The sequence below is a fragment of the Gracilinanus agilis genome, chromosome 4 (genome assembly GCF_016433145.1).
Source record: "Gracilinanus agilis isolate LMUSP501 chromosome 4, AgileGrace, whole genome shotgun sequence".
Classification (NCBI taxonomy): domain Eukaryota; kingdom Metazoa; phylum Chordata; class Mammalia; order Didelphimorphia; family Didelphidae; genus Gracilinanus; species Gracilinanus agilis.
Window position 1 is genome coordinate 401,917,663 of NC_058133.1, and position 25,781 is coordinate 401,943,443.

Sequence of the window (25,781 nt, forward strand, 5' to 3'; positions counted from 1 at the left end):
ATCTCTGCCCTCCCTAATTTGTTAATATATGCACTCAAGGATATAAATTTCCCCCTGAGTACTGCCTTGGCTGCATCCCACAGAGTTTGGTAGGATGTCTCATCATTGTCATTTTCTTCAATGAAATTGTTGATTGCTTCTATGATTTCTTCTTTGACAAATTGGTTTTGGAGAATCATATTATTTAATTTCTAATTAGTTTTTGATTTGCCTGTCCAGGTGCCCTTACTAATTATTATTTTTATTGCATTATGATCTGAGAAGGTTACATTTATTATTTCTGCTCTTTTGCATTTGTTTGCAATGATTCTATGCCCTATAACATGGTCAGTCTTTGTGAATGTGCCATGTGCAGCTGAAAAGAAGGTGTATTCCTTTTTGTCCCTATTTATTTTTCTCCACATGTCAATTAAATCTAATTTTTCTAGGACTTCATTCACCTCTCTTACCTCTTTCTTATTTATTTTTTGGTTTGATGTATCTAGATCTGAAAGAGGAATATTTAGATCTCCCACTATTATGGTTTTACTATCTATTTCCTTCTTGAGCTCTTCCAGTTTCTCCTTTATGAATTTGGATGCTATGCCACTTGGTGCATACATATTGAGCAGTATTATTTCCTCATTATTTATACTGCCTTTAATCAGGATGTAATGACCTTCCCTGTCTTTTTTAATCATATCTATTTTTACTTTGGCTTTGTCAGAAATCACAATAGCCACTCCTGCCTTCTTTTTCTCATTTGATGCCCAAAAGATTTTGTTCAAACCCTGAACCTTAAACTTGTGTATGTTCACCCGCCTCATATGTGTTTCTTGTAGACAACATATGGTGGGATTTTGGTTTCTAATCCACTCTGCTATTTGCCTCCGTTTTATGTGAGAGTTCATCCCATTCACATTGCTTTCTCTGACATTTTTGTATTCTCCCCTATTCCTACCCCTTCTTCTTAACCTATTTCCTTTTAAACCAGTGGTTTGCTATTAAGCTGGTATCCCTTATCCCCTCCCTTGATTGACTTCCCTTTCTACCCCCTCCCTTATTTTTCCCCCTCTTTTTGTTTTTAAAGGCCTTATGAATTCCCTCTCCCTTCTTCTCCCCTCCCTTTTTTTGACCTCCCCACTCCCCTGCCCCCCTTGTTTTATCCCTTCTGACTTTCTCAGAAGGGTTAGATAAGAGTTTTATGTCCCAATGGATAGTATAGCTACTCTTCCCTCTCAGGGTTGATTACACTGAGAGTAAGGTTTGATTATTCTCTCTTAATGCTCTCTTCCTCTCCTTCTTATAATAGTATTTGTCCCCTCCCCGTTCCATGCCCTCTTTTTGTGTCATAGATTATCCTATTTTTCTTATTCTCTCAAGTTTCTCCTGGTGTCCCCTTCCATTCACTCTCCTCTTTCCCACCCCCCCATATCATCTTAGACCATTCAGCTCTCCACCCTCTCCCCATAAATCATTCTTCCGACCACTATAATAGTGAATACTTAATAGTGAATGGAGTTCACTACAGATAATTATACAAAGCATTTCTCCACATAGGAATACAGATAATTAGATCTTACTGAGGCCCTTAAAAAGGCAATTTAAAAAATTATAAGTTTTCTTTCTTTCCCCTCTGTACCTTATTTACCTTTTCATGTTTCTCTCGATTTTTGTGGTTGGATATCAAACTTTCCATTTAGCCCTGGTCTTTTCTGTGCAAATACCTGGAAATGTTCAATTTTGTTGAATGCCCATACTTTCCCCTGTAAGTGTATAGTCAATTTTGATGGGTAGTTGATCAGTGGTTGCAGGCCCAGCTCTCTTGCCTTTCTGAATATCATATTCCAAGCTTTGTGGTCTTTTAGCGTGGAGGCTGCCAGATCCTATATGATCCTGATTGGTGTTCCTTGATATTTGAATTGTCTCTTTCTGGCTTCTTGTAAGATTTTTTCTTTTACTTGGAAGCTCTTGAATTTGGCAATTATATTCCTGGGCATTTTCTTATCTGGATCAAATGTTGTGGGTGATCTATGGATCCTTTCAATGTCTATATTGCCCTCTCGTTGTAGAACTTCAGGGCAATTTTGCTGAATAATTTCTTTTAGTATGGAGTCCAAATTTCTATTAATTTCTCCCTTTTCAGGGAGACCAATGATTCTCAAATTGTCTCTTCTAGACCGGTTTTCTTGGTCTGTCACTTTCTCATTGAGATATTTCATGTTTCCTTCTATTTTTTTCAGTCTTTTGGCTTTGTTTTATTTGTTCTTGTTGTCTTGAGAGATGATTAGTTTATAATTGTTCAATTCTAGCCTTTAAGGACTGGTTTTCCTTTTCAGTCTGATCATTTCTGGTCTTCAGTTGACTTGCCTCACTTTCCAATTGCAAGATTCTTCCTTTTAAACTGTTATTTTCTTGCCTGATTTCCTTTTGAGCTACTTCCCATTTCTCTGACTAAATCTTTTCCAACTTTCTCATCATCTCAGTTTTGAACATTTCAAGAGCTTGTGACCAGTTTTTATTTTTTTTTAAACCCTTGTACTTTGGTGTATTGTCTCATAGGTGGAAGATTGGTAAGGGTGGGCAATGGGGGTCAAGTGACTTGCCCAGGGTCACACTGCTGGGAAGTGGCTGAGGCCAGGTTTGAACCTAAGACCTCCTGTCTCTAGGCCTGACTCTCACTCCACTGAGCTACCCAGCTGCCCTCACTTGTGACCAGTTTTGATTATCTTGGGATGGTTCAGATGTGATTGCTTGTTTTTTCTCCTCTTCTGATTGCTTGGTAGTCTGGATTTTCTCTGTGTAAAAGTTGTTGCGTGTTAAAGATTTCTTTTTCTTGTTGTTAATCTTTCTCTCTTTCTTCTGGACTTCCTGGATCTGGGTAGCCATCGTTAGCCCAGCAGCTTCTCAGCTTTATCCTCTCGCTCAGGGTCTGTCTGCGATCTTTTGGCTCCTGAGGTCTGTTTTTTTCCAAGGTCAAGCCCCTTAGTGGACCCTCTTGCTTGATCCTCTGCAGGAGGCTCCTTTACAAGTCTCAGGGTGCTGCTTCCACAGTCCTATACCCGTCTGCACTGGTTCCCCACTCAGGGTTTCAGAGCCTTCGCTCCTGCCTGTGTCTGCCTCCGCCCGCGCCTGGGCTTCGCGTCCACGCTCAGAGTCCGTGCACGTTCCTCAGCTTTTTGGGGTCCTAAATCTTGCCGCTCTCAGGAACAGGCCCTGGAGCTGCCAATGACTCGATGGGTGCCCTAAACTTGCTCTATTTTTTTTGACCTGGCTTCGGCTCTGCAGGTGGTGTGTGTATTGGGGGAGGGGAGAGGGGGGAGGTGGTTGCTCAGTCCGCGATTTAGTGAGAGCTGTTTCATCCCTTTATAGCGTGGAAATGCCCCGATTCCATGTACCTTCCACGCGGCACCCTGTTGTGGGGTCCCTCCTTTCGACTGGGTTTGTTTTTATGCCCCCTTGAGAAGTCCTGTTTGTTTCAGTCAGGAGAGGTTAAGCGCTCCTTTTTACTCTGCCGCCATCTTAACCCGGAAAGTTGGGGGTTTCCCCATAGCAAGCATTGTTAATGTTTGTGCAAGATGATAGAGAAACAGGAAGAATTACAGTGAGCTCCATTCCATTCCTTGACCTCCAGAATTTAGAAAATTCACCAAACCAGATCTTGACTGGGAAATTCAAGAAAATGTCACAATGAGCCATTTTTCTAAACAGCCTCCATCACTATTTAAAGAAAGAGGTGTGTCAATCACAGTGGTCAAAAGTATGAGCACTCCAACTCAGGAGGAAACAGTGCACCAGAGCAAAAGGGAGTTGCCAACCAATGGCTTTATCATTCACTAGAGGGTCACAACTCTAAGCATGAATTCAGAAGCATGGAGCACAGTGTGACTCAGATCTCAAGAGACAAAGAGCATGGTCTCAGTGTCCACTTCTATTTAAGTCTCGAGCCTAGGGACAAATAACTGGAACAGGAATCCCAGACCACAGCGAAGCTTATAATTCTGTCCCTTTTAACCAGTAGAGCTTTCTAGCTGCCTGAGAGAATTCGAATTCAGCAGCGATCTAATGTTGCTCGGACCTAAACTTAGGTCATGAATTTGTAGACCTTGGAAAAGGAGGCCAACAGTAAGACTTTGCCTTAGATCAGACCACAGCAGGTCTCTGAAAGCTCTCTAATCCCCAGCCTGTACTGTCCCTGACTACTGTGAAAAATATAATACTTAATACTTCAAGAAAGCAACAGCAAGACCAACCGAGACCTTGCCTCCTGAAGTACACATAGTCTGGACCTAATTTGAGCCTTAAGTCAGGAAGTCTGAAAGAAAAATGAGCAAATATAAGAATTTAAGGTGGTAAAAAGCTATTATGGTCACAGAGACTTTCAATAAGCAACCCAGGAGGGAAAAATGGTGTCAAAACATCTAAGAAAAACCTCACTTGGGCACAAACTCAACAAGAATTCCTAAAAGAGTTAAAAAATATATTTTTACTAAATTAAATGAGAACTCTAGAGGAAAAAAATTGGAAAAGTAATCAAAAAATTGGAAAAGGAGTTTACATTTTGCCATAAGAGATAGAAAACCTTACTCATTAAATAAGCTCCCTGCAAATAGATGCCAGTGACCCTGAGAAAACAAGAAAATCAAAAGATAGGAAAAAATTAGACAAGTATAAAGGATCTCATAGCAAAAGCAATTGGCCAAGAAAAGGATTGATGAGAACAAAATTTAATAATCACTAGACTAACTGAATACTATGATTTTCTCCCTCCAAAGGAAAAAAAAAATCCTAGATACCATATTTCAAGAAATCTTAAAACTGTCCAGATTTCTTAGAACAAGAAATCAAAATGAAAATCACAAAATCAAAAGTCACTCCTGAAAAATCTCAAAATGAATACTCTCAGGACTATCATAAACATTATTGAGAGCTTCTTAGTCAAAGACAGTTTAAAAAAAAAAAAACTGCAGGCAACCAGAAGGAAAGAATCAAGTACCCAGGAGCCTTAGGCAGAATCTCACACAACTTAGAAGCCATTGCTATTAAGGAACAGTGAGTTTGGAGTGCAGTATTCCAAAAGGCAAATGATATGGTATTAAAGCCAAAGATAATTTTCCTAGCAAAATCGAGTGTAAACCTTCAGGGCAGAAAATTGATTTTTCATGAAATAGAGAACTTCCAAGCATTTCTGATGTAAAGACCAGAGCTGCATAGAAACTGTGAAGTTCAAACATATGAGTTAAGAGAAGCATAAAAAACCTATTTGATATACTGGTTCATTTCTAAGTTGCTTTTCTCACCCATCGAAAGAAATATCTCCCGTCAGATATTCCACCCAACTCTTACATGCCTAATTACTGTACTGGATTTTCTTTCAAGGCTTTATCTCAGCAGCTCATAGTTCTTAGATTTAACCAGAGACTCCATTTGATTTTGAATTGTAGAATGCAAAAGTTATCTGCAGAAAGTTACACAGCCAGGTGGGGAGAGATTTCTGGCACAAACAGGGCTCTCTCCTTTTCCTTTTTCACTTTTATTTCAAGCACGAAGGTACTCTTTCAAAGTCTTTCCTGTTCCAAAGGCAGGTTTTCTCTTGGTCAGATTTAGAGATCTAAATATATAGGCTACCTGGCAGTGTAACCTAGTGGATCATGCTAAAGATATGGAGGTTCCAAAATCTCAGTTCAAACTCTTCCTCTGACACTTAGCAGCTTTATTGCACTGAGCAAATTGCTTAACCTCTCTAGGGTTCAGTTACCTCCTCTGTAAAATGGGGATAGTATGTTTGATAAATTAACTTTATAGGATCTAGGTTTTCTTTTATTTCTTTAAAAGGCAATATAGGGGGCAGCTGGGTGGCTCAGTGGATTGAGAGATGGGAGGTCCTAAGTTCAAATCTGGCCTCAGCTACTTCCTAGCGGTGTGACCCTGGGCAAGTCCCTTAACCCCTATTGCCTAGGCCTTACCACTCTTCTGCTTTAGAACCAATACACGGTATTGATTCTAAGACAAAAGTTAAGGATTTAAAAAAAAAAAAGACAATATGATGACTGAAGAGCTGGCCTCAGAATCAGAAAGACCTGAGTTCAACTTCTACCTTTGATATATAATGACTTTGTAACCCTCAGAAAATCAATTAATTTGTTAATGTCCCAAGAAACTGACTATAAATTACAGAAAAAGTGCTATTGTAGAGGGAATTCCTGTGGAACTCCATATACCAATGAAATCACAGAGGATTAATCATCTGGATTAAGTGGAATGATACACTAAGGTGTGTAGTACAAAGCCCATTTAGATGGATAGGAATTGCAGGAGCTGGTTCATTATTGTCTTTGTGTCTCCAGTAGTAGCATAGTAATTGGCATAGAGTAAGTGCTTAATAAATGTTTATTTGATTAATTAAAATAATAATGTTGAATTCCTGTTAACTTATCTGAAAGGCAGTATATGATTTGGGACTGAAACTCAGGAGCAAAATTACAAATCTGAGAATTATCTACCTAGAGATGATAATTTAGACCACAGGACCTAATGAGATCACCAAATGAGATAGTAGCAAAAAGAGAAGAGGGCCTATGATTGACTGTCTCACACACAGACTTTTGTAGGATTCCAGTAGTTAGTGATCATGATATAGATGAAGAACCAGTAAAGAAGATTAAGGATTGGTCAGACATATAAGGGAATTAGTATCTCAAAAACTTGAAAAGAAGAAGTGTCCAGAAGGAAAGGTGATCAAAGTGTCAAATGTTACAGATATCAAGAAGGATTAGAACTCAGAAAAGATCATTCAATTTGGCATTTAAGAGATCATTGTTAACTGAAGAGAGTTATTTCAGTTGAGTGTATGGTTACTGTTAGAGGGAACAGGCTTGAGGGAAAAGAAAATTGAAAAAATAATAATAATAATCTCAGAGTGGTATTATAATTTTTTTCCTTGTGATGGTAACTTATTTTCTAACATACTAGAGAGTGGAAATTAGATATTCTCAGAAGTGTCTTTGCAGGTGTCTTAATCAAAAATGCTTTTATGCCAGAAAAATATATACTATGGACTGGTCCTTAGGAAGTGCCTTAGATATCAGTATATTTGAATATCCATAGGCTATTTTCAACTATATGGAGTTTTTCTTCCCCTCTTTAATTACTCAGTTCTTCAGAAAGGAAAAGTTGTATGGATATTTTTTTTTTAATTTAAGGAGAAAAAGCTTTTGAAAAGTATTTACTGCAATCCTTTTTTTTTTTTGAGAATGAAGTAAAAAATTTTGTTATTAACCTAAACCTACATTTTTAAAAAAATCCTTACCTTTCATCTTGAAATCAATACTTTGTCTGGGTTCTAAGGCAGAAGAGTGGTAAGGGCTAGGCAATGGGAATTAAGTGATTCCACACTTTCACAGCTAGGATTACACAGCTAGGAAATCTGAGGTCACATTTGAACCCAGGACCACCCATCCCTGGGCCTGGCTCTCAATCCGCTGAGCTGCCTCACTGTCCTACTAAACCTAAGTTTTTGAAAATGTACTGTTGACCTAGAGTTGATGATTTTAAATGCTATTCAGTCTCTAATCCCTTCTTTTACCTTTTCAGCATTTCTCAGTTATATTTAAGATAGTAAAGAACTGTGGTCCTTAATTGCTTGATACAAATATGAATTTTTTTCAAATTTATAAGTGTAACAGATGTTTCCCCTCTTTCTCATTTTAAGAATGATTTGCTTTCTCTCATAAAGGTTCAGGATGCACTTTTATCAAAGGGAAATCCTTAAGATATCTGAAAAGAATAGTATGTACTAATATACAATTTCTACTTCCACCACCAAAAGTTGGCAGGGGCTTGAGGTGGGGAGGGTGGTTAGGGAGAGGTGGACAAAGAGGAAAACTATTCCATTGAAACATGTGAAGTGCTTTCCTTTTCTACTCTAAATAGTAAAAATAACAAATGTTGGGAATATTTTTTTCTTCTTAAACAAATTGCTTCTAGACCTGTAATTATTTATGAAAGATTTTAGTAATAAATCCAAATAGAAATAACTGTGATGATTTTTCAGTAATTAATACTGGTTTTTTCATCAAAAATAATTTTAAAAAATTACCATTCTCTACATATTAACAGCTAGTTTCAGGTTTGTTATTGTTATCTTTAAGAATTAACATGCTAAGCCAAGTCTAGAGATGGAAGGACCTGTGTTCAAATATGAATTCATATACTGCCTAGCTATGTGACGCTGGGTAAGTCACTTAACTATCATTCCTGTAAGGATAGAATTTGTGCAAGGGGGATGGGACCAAAGGAGCCATAGAAGGCAGTTGCTGACAGTTGAGACCAAAGAGGATTCTGGGAATTTTCTTGGAGGAAGAGGAGGAGGAGAGGGCTTCCAATGGAGGACTGGGAAGAGGGAGGAGGAGGACAACCCAACTCAGATCCAGTCCTGAAGGCTTCCTGAGGATCTTCTAGTGGAAATTGAAACCCTGATTCCCTGAGAAAAGCAATTCCATCACATCTCACTCATCAAGACTTCAGACATTGAGTCACCTAAGTTTTTGTGCTCCATTTTGGGAGCATCTTTTAGTATCCTTCACCCAACTTTGCTGAGAGACCCCTTTTGGTCTAAACTTACAATTATAGAAAGGGAGAGAAATAGAAGGAGAACGGGCAAAGGGAGAAGCTTAGGAGTGGGAACCACTAAGATTCCCACCTAAGTGATGGACCCCACTAGGAATAGCGAAGAGGGCACCCCAAAACCCCTCTGTCCTTCACCTCTTTCCCCAATCCCTGATTTGCAAATAATAAAAAGTCATTCAACAGTCAGATAGTGTTCCAGTGTGCCTGAGAGACAACAAGGAAGAGGGGAACCACAGCTTGGTCTGGCTGCCTCCATCTTGAAGCCAGACCACCCACTGTGAAAGTAACTGACCTGGGGGAGGTTTGTGTGAACCCTGTCCTTATTCAGGATCAGATTGGTGTACTACATACCTCCTTTTATAGGGAAGCCTTGCCCCTAACTCCTGTGGGGCTGCACAACCATCCAGGTCACCCAGTTTCGGGGTGACACCCCCTCAAAGTCTACCAGTGTATAATTGGCCCCAGGGGAGTGCTGGAAGAGAGACCCACCACATAGACTTTCTCTATCTCCCGTCTATAAACATCCTCTACTAACTGGCTCTTTTTAATTGTTACAGTTTTGGTTAGCCAGCTTAGGTTAAGTACCTAAATAATTACGAAGGTGGGGGGGTGGGGAACCTCTGTTTGAACCAGATGGCAGCCATTTTTCTCCTCTTTACAGCGTAGTGAAGGGGACAAAGTTAGACAAGCTAAGAAAATTTAAAGGCACAGTTCCATAGAAATTTTACATTCAAACTGGTATAATGGATGCATCAATAGGAAAAACAACTTCTACCATGATGGGAATCCTTACATTTACTATACACCTTTTTGACTATGATTTATAATTTGTGGATGGTAGTGATCCCAGGTTATATAATGGGAATCATAGACATATACGATTCCTGCTAATAGTTGAAACTAGAAATAGATCTGGTCTTTGCTTTCATAACAAACACAATTGCAGTAATCATCTCATTCCTCCACTTCTATTGCTCTTTAAAGAATTTAGTGCACAAATTGCTAAGACACGAGGATGATAGCACTGTATTGATATCAAGATGATAGCACTGTATTGATAATGACATTAAGAAAGGAAATAGCAAAGTTACTTGAAGAGAATGCTCAATTGAAAGGGGGAAAAGGGATCACAGCAGGGAACAAAATAGAAATAGCAGTACAAACAGCTGAGGCACATACAGACACAGCAAAGAAAATAGAAGGGCCAGAGTTTTTCCCTGCCAAAAAGAACAGTGCAGTGTTCATGATAAAATCCCTACTGAAAGAAATAATTCCTAGATTTGGCATACCCAATAGTATTGGCTCAGACAGAGGGGGTCATTTTACTCATGCAGTACTCCAAGAAGTCTATAAGAATCTAGGAATAAAAGGGAATTATCAAGCCATTCATCACCCAGAAAGAGCTGGACAGGTGGAAAGATTCAACAGAGAAATAAAGACACTTATTGGCAAAGTCTGTACAGAAACTCATCTAAAATGGACAGATGCTTTGCCAATAATAGTGTTATGGTATTTGAGAAGAAAACCTAGTGGGGAAAATGCTATATGGCCAACCTGTTTGGCAAGGGAGACCTCACAAAACCCCATATGTCTCAATGCTAGGCGCAGATTGTGAACTGCATAAATATATCCAGGACCTGCAACTCACGGAACTCCATGAACTCGGTTTGATTCAACAGAGAGTTCCCCTTAATTACAACTTGCATAATTTAAAACCAAGAGACACAATATACATAGGAAACTTAACAAGAAAATCAGTAACAGATCCCAAATGGTTAAGACCCTATAAAATTTTGCTCACTCCCCCTACAAGTATAAAAGTAGAAGGAAAAGATCCACGTGAAACCTGAAAAGAAACATACAAATGCAGAAGACCCAAAAGCAGTTCAAGATAGACAAATTATAGAATGTGCTGAGAACTGAGAATTGAAATTCAAAATCATTGCAAAACATCTGACAGTGTATATAACTTATACACACAAACAATTGATTGACATCACTGACAAAACATCATAATCCACACTATTCCTGCATCTGGACCAGAGAGTCCATCCGACAACATGTACGACAACAGACAGCATGTGGTGGAGAAATAGAGAAGGGGAAAAGAATCAAGAGAAGAAAAGGAAATTGGGGAAATCACCGAGAAGAAAGATGCAAGGAATGAGTACTTGAAAAAACATTGTGAAAAACTTTTGAACTTTAAACTTTGCAAAAATGGACAGTTGCACAAAGAAGAGGACAGAAGGAAACTGTTTATGTAAGACTGTGGTGCAGCGGTAGCACAAAAACACAAATAAACCTCAAACTTTAGGGAAAATGCAACCACAGTACATAGCATCAAGATACAAGAGAAATCTACAGATAACTTGAGGAAAACTGACAACTGTGAAAACAAGGTTGAGTATTTTGCATGCAAAGTACATAAAGAAAAAACAAAGCACAACAAAATTGATATCTAGTCAAGACCTAATATAAATAAGCAAGTGTCTGAAGATTGTGAAAATACAAAATGTACATATATTTGTAATGTAAATAGTTAAAAGCTCCATAAGATTTTAACCAAATAAGAAAATCAAGCAATTTTCTTGTCTGATTAACATTGATATGCAGAACTAATACTTGTACAAATGTATAATAGTGTAAAAAATGTAAATTTTATGTATACCTGTAATATAGGTTGGAAAAAGTAGAGTAGAATTGTAAATAACAGTCCCTAACTATGTAGATATTGTAGCATACTGACAATTTAGTAGATAATTTAGACATTAGACATAGGGAAAGTGCAGAAAGAGCTAGAGAAGTACAAAGAAATTTTTAGTGAGTTAGTGCAGGGAAAGCATAAGAATAAAATATATGTGTTTTTGGATAGATAACAAAGAATACTAACATACTAAAATTGATTCTCAATATAAAAATTAACATTGCATTTAAAACATGGGTAGCCTAAACATAATTTGATAACAGCTAGAAATAATAAGATAGTTGTATTGCATTACTTGATAGACATACATTAAAAATAGAAACAAGTTAAAATTCTATTAAATCATAGATGGGTTAACTAATAACCTAGAAGAGTTTAAGGATAAGAAAATTGTTACACTGTAAACTTAGACGTTGTATTCAATGGAAGACTTTTCTTGTTACAAAATTGTTTTACACCCTGTAAATATTGTTACATAAATTGCAACCTTCATCCCCCCTACCAACCTCTCCAAAACCTGTCTTAGAATAGGAATAGATAGGTAATTAGTATAGTGATAAGGCAAGATGAGGATTTACTATTTTGGAGGGAAGGGGAACATAAGATAGGAATAAGAAATAGTGATGCATGAATTAAGTGGGACTTTTGGAAAAAATCCCACCACACAAAACTGGGATACTGTAAGGATGGGATTTGTGCAAGGGGGGTGGGACCAAAGGAGCCATAGAAGGCAGTTGCTGACAGTTGAGACCAGAGAGGATTCTGGGAATTTTCTCAGAGGAAGAGGAGGAGAAGAGAGGCTCATCAACCAGGATAGATTTCTTTTTTTCTTTTTATCTTTATTCTCTTTGTATCTTGCATGTAATAGATGCTTACTAATAAACACCTGTTGAAAGGATGAATCTTTAGTGTCTGAGGTATTTGCAAATACAGTGTTCTCAAATTTTAGTTGCATGATTGCCAAAATTTTATAGCTAAGAAGGAATATTTACTTCTTTTTTAATTTGTAAATGTCAAATTATGTATTGCTCACATTGAAATTTTCATGAGATCACAAATAGTAAATCCTTAGCTTTGAGGAGAAGGAGTACAATTCCTAGAAAACAGTGCAGAAGTCAAAAATCAAGAATGTTGATACATTGAACCTATGGGAAATTCTGGTTCCCCAAAAAAGCTGTATTCTTTCCTAGAGATTGCTGAAAATACACTTTTCTACATATAATTCTTCATTTTTTAAAAATTATATATAATTCTGATAATATGTACTTTTACTGACAGTAATCATGAAGTAACTGCTAAAATACAGGGGAGAAGAGGGGTAACTTCAGAATGGTGGAAAGGGACTGGGGCTCTAATGTCAGAAGAAACCCAAAGGCAAAAAGGGATTGGGAAAACCCGCTATTGCTAATCTCCCTTTTGGCTCTGTTGTTGAACTGTTCTCCAATGAAAAGTACAGACCTCAGGGTGAATCCCACCTCCAGCCCATACTCTTGCCTGAGCTAAGTTGGTCCAATGGCCTGAGCAGTTCTGTCCTTCCATCCCAGAATGCTAGGGAGCCTAGGAAGCAGCACAGGCAACAGGAAAAACAGGATGCTCAAGGGCAGGTATGATCAGGGACTTGGCTCATTTCATTTATTCACAAATTTGGCCACTTTTCCATTTTTTCAATTCCCTCTTAAGCACTTGAGAGGTTACTTTAGCATTTTTTAGAGTGGATTCATGAACACTTGTATGAATACTTTCCTTCTTTTGTAGATATAAACTTGCGCTCATCCTGCCTCTCATTTTTTCTTTATTGTGCATAACCATGAATGTTCCAATTGCAAATGTGAAAGTGAAATAAGATTACTTATAAAATCATGTGAATGCTTGAAGTCTCAAAAGTTAAGTGCACAAATGTTGAGGATTGACTGTGTTTCCATCATTAAGACTTCCTTCAACATGCCAACTAGTAGCTAGCCATTTTTGCAGTGTAAAGAACAATAAGATCATAGACTTAGAGCTAGAAAATGAACTTAAAGGACATCCAATCCAGAACAGATGAAGAATTTGAGTCCAAGACAGGGTAAGTGACCCAGACAGATTTGAGAGGTAGAGGCAATTTGAATCAGGAGGAACTGATTCCAAATTCCATCTTAGACTCTGATTAGCTGTTTGACCCTTTATGTGCCATTTAACATTTCTGGGCTTTGTTTTTTTCATCCATAAAATGAATGATTTGGGTTCAATCTTTCAGATCTCTTTCAGCTCCAAATCCATAACTCAGTTACTGAAACCCCAGGTCATCTCACTTCAAATCCAGTGCTTTTTAGAATGCATTACTAAAGACAATAAAGGGGGTTGGGGATAGGAGAAATTTTGATTTACATAAGAACTTTTTCTAAAGAAGGGTATATGAACCTGGCAATCTCCAAAGATGCTTACCTGCCCTCTGATTCTGTTAAAATTTTTTTTTGAGTTATGAATAAGTCAGTTTCAAGGGAAGCAACTTTGTCCACAAGAATTTTTAGCATCTTCGTTTCCTTTTCACCCACACTTCTCCCAGATATTCATCAAGCTCTGCAGCTCTCTGTTCTTGTGTCTTTCTGAAATTTATCCCATAATTAACACTTTGACAATAAGATACTCTTAAGGTCTCAGTACCCTCAACATCAGCATAAACCAAGAGAATCTAGAACCAGTTATTTAGATTAAGACAGTTACTTTTATGAGCCCTTTAAAAAAACATTAAGGAGTTAAAGTAGTAATGAGGGATTTATATTGAATATATGTCAGTGTTTTTGCTATGTTAATAATACAGCTGTTAATAAGGCTGAATATAGAATGTTGACCTTAATAAGAGTAAACACGATTATCTACCTTACATAAACATTAGCCTCAGATAACTAAACCACATAATTTCTTACAGTTCTCAATTCTTCAACTTCATTATTCTATGAATTTTGTTCCAGATTACATGTAATTAAAAGTTGGGTAAATCTTATGGTATAATACGTGTCAAGAACTTCTAGCCATAATCTGTTATGGAACCATTTTTCTAGAATTTTAATAAGGTTACTTGAGTATTATTCTAAAATTTTCTTAGAACATATTCACATCCTCACAAACTGCCCAATTTGGCTTTTCTCTCTAATGTACTCTCTTAATTCCTCCCTACCTTCAAATTATTACTTCCACCTCTTGTCTTAGAAGCCAATCCTTAGAATTAATATTTAATCCAGTAATGGAGCTATTTTTTGGAAGGAAATATAGTTCACTATTCATTATTAATAATAGTTTACAGTTATATAACTTTAAGATCTACAAAATATTTACATAATATTATTGGATCATTTTAACTTTGTTATGTGGGGAAAGAGGCTCTTCTTCTCTTCTTTAATTTTAATGTAGCTTGAACCATACATGCATAATTGGGAAATGATTACCTTTCCTTTTCATGAATTTTCAACCTTGATTAAGCCTCTCATTAATCAAAATTAACAATTATTAAGATGATGTGATATTTTTAACTGTTTCTAACTTGAAATAAAGACTTTAATGGTAGATTAAATATATGAAATTAAACTTATTCACAAAATTAAAAATCCTGTGAAACATACTAATGCAAAGAGATATAGTACAGTCAAGAAATTAAGAGGGCTTTATTTCCCTATCTATGGGTTGATAAGTAATAATTCAAAAGCAATTTGAAATAGATATGTATGACCTATATATTCATATATATATTTTGGAGAGCTTTGTACCCCAAAACATGCATATCAATTCTCATAGATTACTTTACCACTTCATCATACCTTTTTGTTATCAGATGTATTAAATCATCATCAGGTATATTAAATAAATAAAATCTGTTGAGGTCAGTGAGTATAGTTAGGTAATATAATGACTTCTATATGATTCTGAATATATAATTAAATGTGTGATACTTTTAATAATTATTTGTACTTTACTTATTTATAGGTGTAACAGGTAATACTCTCCAACCCACTCCCCAGAATATTCCTGCTGTTGATCCAGCTCTTTTCAGTACTATGACCATAGGTAAGTATATATTTATTGGATTTGGATTTGTTTTGTGAAGTTTTTATGCTGTTTTCCACCTTATTTTCAAAATATAACAATAATAATACACGAATAATTCCTCCATCATACAAATACCAATAATATACTTGATCTCTTCATCTATTATCTCTTATTCCTATCACAGGGTATCCATCTTCTTTTCTGTTCATACATTTCCTCAGTGATATCTTTTGTACATTTTCTTAGTTTTAATTTTTTAAAATGCAAGTGTTTGTTTATCTAGTTTATCTAGACACTTTGAGTCATTTTGTGACTGTGATTGTGTAATTTCAAGATTTGCAACTATAAAAAATGCCATGAGAACATTTGTTTGAAAAAAGATGGGAGTTTGTAGTAGTTTACCCATTTTTTTTTTTTTTTGGTATAAAATCACAGCCATTTCCCCTTCTCTCTTAATATCCCAACTCTTCCTTCTCCTCTCTACTCTCCCTCAACCTTCTAATAGGTTCCTTTTGGAAGTGGACTTCCATTCAGAGGTGGACTTCAAGGATACTACCTTCTGAGTTATATAATATTATGTAATGTTATATAATAAATGCATAGTGGTGGGATATAAAGTTGCTTTAAGAGGAATTTTGTTTCACTGACTCTCATGGCATAATAGGGAAATGAAACCCCAGAGAAAGTTTGGCATATCATGTGTACTTCATTTATTCCTTACAAATCCCAATCAGGCTAATATCTATTTAAGCAAAATTAAATTTCAACTGATAAAAGACTAATTAATACCTAAGTTTAAGTAAGCTTTAGCAGCTAAAGGAGTCATTAACACTTAACATGCCTCACTTTGTATGGAAAAAATTAGAACACTGGATTACTTCCTGAATGTAACATGGAAATGAATGATAATTTTTTCCCTTTTGGTCTAAATCATAATTTCATATGATATGTTTATGTATATTTGTGTGTGTATATATATCTTTGTTGATCTTTGTTGTATATATGTATATATATATATATATACCATTGTGTATAAATGACACAAGTGATGAACAAAGATTAGAATAAATTTTTTGTACAATTTTCAGTTTACAAAATAGATTATGTCCCAAAATTTGCCTTAAGTTAGAAATCCCAAACCATTTCCCTCTAAAAACATTATACAGTAGGACCTAGTTTTATGCAACCAAATATCTTCTGAGTTGAAAACTGAAAATTCCAAGTTGAAAATCACACATAATTGCCAACCCCATTATAATAAATATTTCTTACACAAACATACCTAGACAATTTATGACTTTTCTTAGGCTTATCAGAGCTACCAAAGTCACTACTCTTGTAGTTTTGAGCCATTATTAATAACTAAAATAGGGTTAATGAAAAAATGCTCTGATGTCGATATGACTTGTTACAAGTAAGAATTCTGGTCGAAGACTGACCCCAGGAGCTAATGTTGAGGGTAAAACAATGTAATGCTAACTTCTCAGAGTGAAAAAAGGCATGGTTGAATGAACTGCTGTGAGATTTTATACCTCTAGGGAAAATGGTGGGGATGTAGCATGTGATTAAATTTTATTTTACATAATTTTCTGCCTTTACTTTTTGATTGCCAATAGCATATTAATAAATTCACATGTGTTGAGTTTGCGTAAAACAAGGACCTACTATATATTGTGTTTAGGTTACCATGCTATCCCATAAAACCTCGCTTAACTCATAAAGACCAAGTTATAGTACTAATAGTATTATCTTGGATACTAAAAGCAGGAAATATAGAAGAGAAAAAGACAATTTATTAACTGTTCTTGAGCAAGGCACTCTTTTTTTTTTAATAGATAACTGTCTTGAATAGGTTTCTGTGTTTTCTTTTTCTTTTCTTTTCAAGCTTCTTTCCAGATTTTTAAATGCTTTTAAATCTGTTTAGGCTTTATCTAGTCCCCAAAGTACTGAACACTCCAAAATTATTTTCTTTCTCCTTTAGTCAAAAGTTTTTCAGTGGTATATAAAGTTATAAAGATCTTAGTGGAAAAATAAGCTGAAATAATTTTTAGTTTGCTAATTTTCTAGGGTAAGAGTTCTTAATTAAGTGTCTATACAGAGTATCTAGGAGGTCTATGAATTTGGGGACTGGAATGGCATCGTGATTTTCACTAACCTCAAACTGAAATTTATCATTTCCTTTCATTATGAATGTAGACCACAAGTCATTATTCTGAAAAGGGCTTCAAAGGTTTTATCAAACTGCCTGAGATTGTCCATAACATACACTAAAATTAAAAGCCCCTGTTCTATACATATGTTTGGTTCTTGAAATAGGATAGTTTGTTTACTCAGATGAATCTCAAGTTGGTAGAACTTCAGACAGTAAAACAAGTGAAAAATTCTCCAGAATTGGCTACTCTCATCCCAGTGCTTATCATGGGAACCTAGGAGCTGCAACCTGGATTATCTTGCTGCTCCTTTGACAACCTGATGCCCCTCACTCTCTAGGATTTGCCATGATTGACTGAGTACTTTGCTCAGAACTCTCAAGCTCTAGTGATCAAACAGCCTGTCTTTTATGGGGGGAGACAACATGAAAACAAATGTTTACAAAACAAGCTACATACATAATAAATTGAAAATAATTAAGAGGACAGGCACTGGAATTAGGAAAGATTGGGGAAGAAAGTATATTCTCATCATTTTATTCTGTTATTTTAGGGACTTTTTGTTTCCATTCTACTATATGGAGCTGGTTCACTTGAACCCCTAAAAAAGAAAAATCATAAAATTTAAGTGTTGGAAAGGACTTCAGAGATCATTTGGTATAGCCATTTGCCCAAGGCATAAACCTGTAAAGTATCCTAACACTTAAATTATTATTCAGCTTCTGCTTGAAGTGATTAAAAATTTAATTGTTCACCCTACAGGAAGCCCATTCCATTTTAGATAACTGTAAGTAATTAATAGTTTAAAAGATTTTTATCATGATTATTTAAAATACATATAAGTCCCCGTAATTTCTTCACTTTTATTGGTTCTAGTTCTGCCCTCCAGAACAAACTTTGTCTGTCAAATATTTGAAACTACCTAGTATTTTATCCCTTTAGTTTTCTCTTCTTCAGGATTAATTATCCCTTGTTTCTTCAGCCAATCTTCATACGAAATGGTTTATAGACCCCATATCACAGGAGGTCTCAAATTTATAAAGGTTGTCTACAAAGTCAAAAGTGTTTTCATAATAATACATAGTAGTGTTTTAGTTTCTAATATAATTAATATTGTTAGATATAACTCATGTAATCAAAAATTCTTTGAGAGTCCTTAATTATCTGTAGGCATATATAGGATTTTAGAGATCAAAAATTTTGAAAATCACTGCCTTATCATTGACATTCCTATTGACATTCACCAGATTACCATCATCCTTTCTAAGCTGTGACAGCATATGCTAGTCATGCTATTACAAATGCAATCTGACCAGGGAGAAGTACAATTGAACTTTAACTATTTTCACAATGGACATTAGACTTATACTCTAATATCAAATAATTTTCTTTGGTTTCCATATCACCCTATTAGCTATCATATATAATGATATGTAATATATATACAACTATTTAATATTTTACTCCATTAAAACCACTAGGTGTTTTGCTCACCAGGGAATTGTTTTTTTTTTCACCCAAGTGTATTAATGAATGAAAAAACAATTAAACATTTAAGCTAAGAACTAGGATAGAAATCAAAAAGCAGATATAATCTATGTTTTCACATTGTAATAGTGAAGGCAACATATATATACAAGAGGATTCTGTAATCTCATTTCCTCTGATAAAACCATATCCATTTCTTATGTTGAAAACAATTGAGAGTGCTCAGAATATTGGTGGCAAGAGCTTTCTTTTAGAGGCCTTCATAAGCTTAACTTTTGGGAAAGCAGGAGCTGCACAGTTTTTTGCCATGCCACACAAGAGGTTACATTTTTTCAGATGACCATTTCATATGACTAAAAATGGCACATTTATCAATTGAAGAATGACTCATATTCTTATAAAATTGACTCATTTCTCTAGATATTTGAGATATAAAGCTTTTATCTGAGAAATTACCTATAAAAATGTTTTTTATAGTTGTTTCTTAAGTCCTGACTTAAGAGCAAAAGAAAACAATTAAAATTTTTAATTTAAATGTAGTATTTTTCTAGTATAATGATATGTACTTCCACATTGGGATAACATAACTTTCACATAACTCTTTGATAAATAATGTAATATCTGAAATATTTGATGTAACTATTTCTTTAGTTTTATATTAAGAACAAAACTAAAGCTACCAATTGGATTTATTAAGCTTCCATGAAATAAAAATAATTTTACTTTTTCCATGACTTTTATATAGTTGATATCTTCATCATTCACTACTTCTAATAAAGTTAGCAGTTTTGTCATTAGTGGACATGTTTAATTTATAAACTAAAAGTGAAAAAAGACTTTTGTTACTATGCATATATATTTATATCCAAATATTAAAAATAGTATGGTACCAGAAAAGAATACTAAGACTGGTACTGTCAAAATAACTGGGCTTCCTCCAGTAAATCAGCCAGGTTCTGGACCAATGCCTTAACTATTTTCTAAAGAATGACTTACTAGTTTCTTTTGGCATTTAAAAATATTAAGCACAAATGAATAAGCAGTATGTGGGTTAAGTTTTATTTTCATCCAGTTAGATAATATAGCACATCTTTAGGATCCTAAATTTACAACTGGAAGGTACTTCAGAAGCCATCTAGTACAAGCCCTCATTTTACAGATTAGAAAACTGATCCTGGGTAGGATTTTCCTACAGTCACAAAAGTACTCGTTGTCATAGTTAGAATATGAACCCAGGTCTCCCTACTCAAGTCACTGCTCTTTGTGCTATACATACTTCTCTGAATTTGAGTGAGTTTTCTTCCTTTCTTCCTCTTTTTTTCCTTTTTTCTTTTGTTTTATGTGTTTGTGTATAATACATGTATTTTACACACACATATGTATATTCTTTTCCTGTACCCAATCTGAAATACCTTTCTGATTTCAAGATACTATTTTTTTCTGATTTAATGAGGAAAAAGACCTGTTTTTAATGTGTAACTTATTAACAAAAAGTATGGAATGACTTTTGTTTAACATGGAATTATTTATTAATTTCTGTGGCTTAAATTTTTTTGTATTTTCAAAACAGTAATTTAATGGTTAAGTTTTATTTTTCTTTTATATTTACTGTAAGTCAGCAATAATCATGAATATAGACTATTTACATTTGAGAATAATTTTTAAAATGGAAAATATCTTCCCTTTTATTGATATTAATATTTACTTATTCATTTCGATAATTTTACTAGTTGAAATTTTTAAAAATTTTAAATTAGAATGATTATCTACCTAATTTCACTTTGCTGCCTTCCTGGAAGACATGAAAATAGATAATTATCATATGGAGTCATGTCATTAAATCAAAAGTCATTAACATACCCTGCAACTGACCCTCTAATTCCTTGTTCTTATTGTTATCTTCATAAATCCCCAAGAAAATAAACATCAATGGCTTTTTTTCAAAGGGGTAAATTAATCAGTGACATATCTATTTGTTTATTTTTATTCTGCAATGATTCTCAGCCAGATCTCAAATTCATCATAAAATAGAATTGAAAGTAATTAAAATTTGTATTTTTAAAAATATAAATTTGGCCTGAGTTATCTCACTTAGCTGTCCATTTTCCTATTTTTTGATACTCTTCCGCTTCACTTTGTACAAAAAGTAAATGCTGTCTTTCTCTGTCTCTTTTACACACACACACAGACACCAAGATTTTTTTGCCTTTCAACAATATCTAAATAATAATTTAAGCAAACTTCTCTCCTCATCACATTTTGATGTCGATTTTCTTTATCTGCTGATAGTAAAATTACTCTTCAAAAAACTGAATTCTACTTATCACTAAATACTTTCAGAGATACTTCAATAAGTTGTCATATTTTAAAATTTTGCTATGTTTTTAAAAATTATGTTTGTTTGCAGTTTAATAGAACATCATAAAATTAACTTTATCCTGTACCCACCAGTCTGGTTGATTTTTGATTTTTTTTTTTTATCTAACTTTATTGTAGCAAATTCTCACAAGGAATTAAAAGGCTCTCTCATTTGTTATGTTGTTACACAGATTTTAGAACTGTGAACATGCATTGTTCTGTTGCTATATAGAAGCCCTTCGATACAGGAAAAGAAAAACTTAGTTCTTATTACACTCTACATTGAAAGTAATCTTTATCTTTACAGAAGCTCAAAATTTAGACACTTAAATCATTAAAGTTTGATAAAACTTTGAAAATGCCAGGAGCTTATGCTTGGTAAATCTTTATTATTGCCCACCTCTATAGTAAAAAAAAATGGTTCAAATTAATATAACAAAAATAAATGTGAAGAGGTTATCATTCCTTTATTTATATATATATATATATACATATGTAAATAACTTATGTATTTATACATACATTTATGGACATATAATTAAATATTGGCAATCTTTGTTTTTTAGAAAAAGTTCAAGAAAATGTAATGTATATTTCGTGCCCCCCAAAAGCAAAGTAGAATAATTTTGAAAGAGAAAAAAATGCCAATTTAAAAAAAAAAACATAGTTCATTCCTTTATATTTATTTAGAGTGGTAGGATTTTATTTTAGTATAAGTGGGGATTGAAGAAGTTTTAGTCTGTGTGTATTATTCCATGAAAAGACTTCAGTGATTCCAGCATAAACACAGCAGCCACTGTCTTGTTTCATTCAGTATGTAACAGTTTTGCACTTAATTTGCTGAAGTGTGAAAGCTTTTTCTAGATTCTGAAAGGGAAATTTTACTACATATTTGTATCATATAATGAAAAGCACCTATAGTTTTATTCCTGCAATTTCTATTAAATCTCTTAAAAGTAAACAAACTATACTAAAATGGAAGTGAAAATAACATAACCTGAAGGTGGCAGTACATTAAATGGCCAAAGTTAACATTGATCTAACCTAATTAGATAGTTTGCATACATTTTTCATTGTTTTTCAATTCTTTGATTATTCTTGCAGGGGATGTCCGTCTAACACCAGAGGACTTTGCCAGAGCTCAGAAATACTGCAAGTATGCAGGCAGTGCTTTGCAATATGAAGATGTAAGCACTGCTGTGCAGAATCTACAGAAAGCCCTCAAGTTGCTGACTACAGGCAGAGAATGAAGCCTTTGTCCAAAACATTCATGTATTTTGGGGCTAAAGAACTAACACTCCATTACTCCATCTTCAGTCCATCAGGAACACAGTAATAATAAGAAAGGCTCCAGTTCCATTGAATACGACAATGAAACCTGTGTTTATGTGTCCAGTTCCTGCTGTAGCTTTCATCAGCAGGCTCAACCAGCTTTCATTTCCCACCTCAGGGAACCAGTCATGTTTTGGTCCAGGGGGCTAATGTTAGCAAGATACTGAAAATGAACAAGGAACTTTTGAAAATAGTGAAGACAGGAATTTCATCAAAAATTTATTTATACTGGGAATAACTTTAGTAATTCAATTTACATTTATTATTAAATAAAAGAAAAACATCTATAGACTGTGGGCAGCCACAATGCTGTTTTACTACATTAATCTGAAATTGAATTTAACTTAAAGATGAGAGATCACATTTGAATTTCACCTCAAGAATTCTTTGGGGAAAATCATTAGATAATCAGTGAAAGTTCATTTTGAAAAAAAAAAAATTTGTGTTCACGTTAAATGCTACTAGATTAAAGACTGTAAATTTTCTTGACAGGAAATAGAGTAAAATGGTAAGGAGGACTCAAACATAGTAAGTGCTTGGTGAATATTCGTTTAATTTAAATGATGCAGGTTTCCAAACTGCTTGGTTTTATACATTGATTTTTGAAGCAAATCAGTTGACTTACTTTCCATAGACAATTTAATTTTATATTTTCCAAATGTCTGAGAATTTGGCCCTTTGAATGAAGATACAAAACTCTACTAGTAGTGGAACCTGTAGATTTTATAACTATGATCTTGGAGTTTGGAACTGTTTAGTGTATAAGCTTTATTCTTGGGGATTATGATGTTATTGTGTTATACATGCATCTGTATTATGTAAGAAATAAAAACAAAAAAAAGATTCTTTTAATTAGTATAATTTATTCAATAATCCCAGTGTCTGTTATTGTGCCACATATTGCAATAGACATATTTAGGAGAACATATTTTTGATTGAGATCAGTTTATAAATTAAAGAAATTTAGCAAACAGTACCTCCAAATTATTTGTTATACTCAGTGGAACCTGGTCAGATTACAATTTCTGCTCAGTAATTTGACAACGTATTTGAATAATAACTACCAACTATATTTTCATGAGTAAATCTTATTGACAAATGGTCAAAGGATATGAACAGGTGATTCTCTGGTGAAGAAATTAAAATGATCTTTAACCATATGAAAAAATGCTTCAAATGACTATTGATTAGGGAAAATGCAAATTAAAACAACTCACACCCATTGGAGCCTGGTTAAAATGACAAAAAAGAAAAATGATCCATGTTGGAGGGGACATGGAAAAATTACACTAATACACTGCTGGTGGAGCTGCAAACTGATACATCCATTCTGGAGAGCAATCTGGACCCATGCCCAAAGGGCCATAAAACTGTGCACACCCTTTGACTCGGCAATACTATTACTAGGTTTGCATCCCAAAGAAATTTTAAAAAGGGAAAAAGAACCTACCTGTACAAACAAATTTATAGCAGCTCTTTCGTGGTGGCAAAGAACTGGAAACTGAAGGAATGTCCATCAATTGGGCAATGACTGAAAAAGTCGTGGTATCTGCTTATAACAGAATGCTATTGCGCATAAGAAATGGCAAACAAGATCATGCAAAAACCTGGAAAGAAATACAAAGTGATGCAAAATGAAGTAACCAAAACCAGGAAAACATTGTACACATTAACAAGAGTGCATGATGATCAACTGTGAATAACAACTATTATCAACAAGGCAAGAATCTAGGATAAATCCAAGAGATTCATAGCCAAAAAAAAATGGATATCCACTCCCATAGAAGAAAGAGTCTAAAAACAAAATGTAAATATACTATTCTCTATCCATGAATTTTTCTCTAGTGAAAGCAATATGTGTCTTATTTCACAACATGATGAACATGGAAATATGTAATATATATATATATAAATAACCTATAGCATATTACCTGCCTTCTTGGGGAAGGGGGGGGGGGGGAGAGAAGGAAAGAACATGGATTGCAAAATATCAGAAAATAAATATTTTTAAATTGTATTGGAATTTAATCTGAAAAAAATATATAATTTTTTATTTTATTTTGAATATTTTCCCATAGTTATATATTTCATGTTCGTTTCCTCTCCCCCAAGCCTCCCAACCTCCTGTAGCACAATTCCACTGGGTTTTGCACGTATCATTGATCAAGACCTAATTCCTTATTATTGATAGTTGGAGAGTTATCGTTTAGCGTCTATCTCACCAATAATATCCCCATCAGCCAATATGTTCAAGCAGTTGTTTTTCTTCTGTGTTTCCACTCCTGTAGTTCTTCCTCTGAATGTGGGTAACGTTCTTTTTTATAAATCCCTCAGAGTTGTCCTGGATCATTGCATTGCTGCTAGTACAGAAGTCCATTACATTCGATTTTACCACAGTGTATCAGTCTCTGTGTACAATGTTCTCCTGGTTCTGTTCTTTTCACTCTGCATCAATTCCTGGAGGTCATTCCAGTTCACATGGAATTCCTCCAGTTCATTATTCCTTTTAGCACAATAGTATTCTAACACCAACAGATACCACGATCCGTTCAGCCATTCCCCAATCGAAGGACATTCCCTCATGTTCTAATTTTTTTGCCACCACAAAGAGCACAGCTATAAATATTTTTATACAAGTCTTTTTCCTTATTATCTCTTTGGGGTATAAACCAAGAAGTGCTATGGCTGGATAAAAAGGCAGGCAGTCTTTTAAAGCCCTTTTTAGCATGGTTCCAAATTTCCATCCAGAATGGATAGATCAATTCACAACTCTACCAGCAATGCATTAATGTCCCAATTTTGCCACATCCCCTCCAACATTCATTATTCTCCCCTGCTGTCATTTTAGCCAATCTGCTAGATGCGAGATGATACCTCAGAGTTGTTTTGATTTGTATTTCTCTAATTATTAGAGATTTAGAACACTTTCTCATGTGCTTATTGATAGTTTTGATTTCCTTATCTGAAAATTGCCTATTCATATCCCTTACCCATTTATCAGTTGTGGGATGGCTTGATTGTTTGTACAATTGATTTAGCTCCTTGTATATTTGAGTCATTAGACCTCTGTCAGATTTTTTTGTTATATTTTTTTCCCAATTTGTTGATCCCCTTCTAAT

General features: G+C 34.7%; 1 protein-coding gene across 2 annotated transcripts in view; it reads left to right on the forward strand.

Annotated features, from left to right (window-relative positions):
- Positions 1 to 23,638, forward strand: part of VTA1 (vesicle trafficking 1) — a 105,577-nt gene extending 81,939 nt beyond the window's left edge. The window contains exons 7-8 of one of the 2 annotated variants that reach the window (XM_044677193.1): positions 15,272 to 15,352; positions 22,435 to 23,638. In XM_044677193.1, the coding sequence (XP_044533128.1) occupies positions 15,272 to 15,352; positions 22,435 to 22,580 (227 nt within the window). In that variant the 3' untranslated portion in view covers positions 22,581 to 23,638. The remainder of the gene's footprint in view (positions 1 to 15,271; positions 15,353 to 22,434) is intronic. The other variant, XM_044677194.1, reaches the window with a different exon arrangement.
- The last annotated feature ends 2,143 nt before the right edge of the window (positions 23,639 to 25,781 follow it).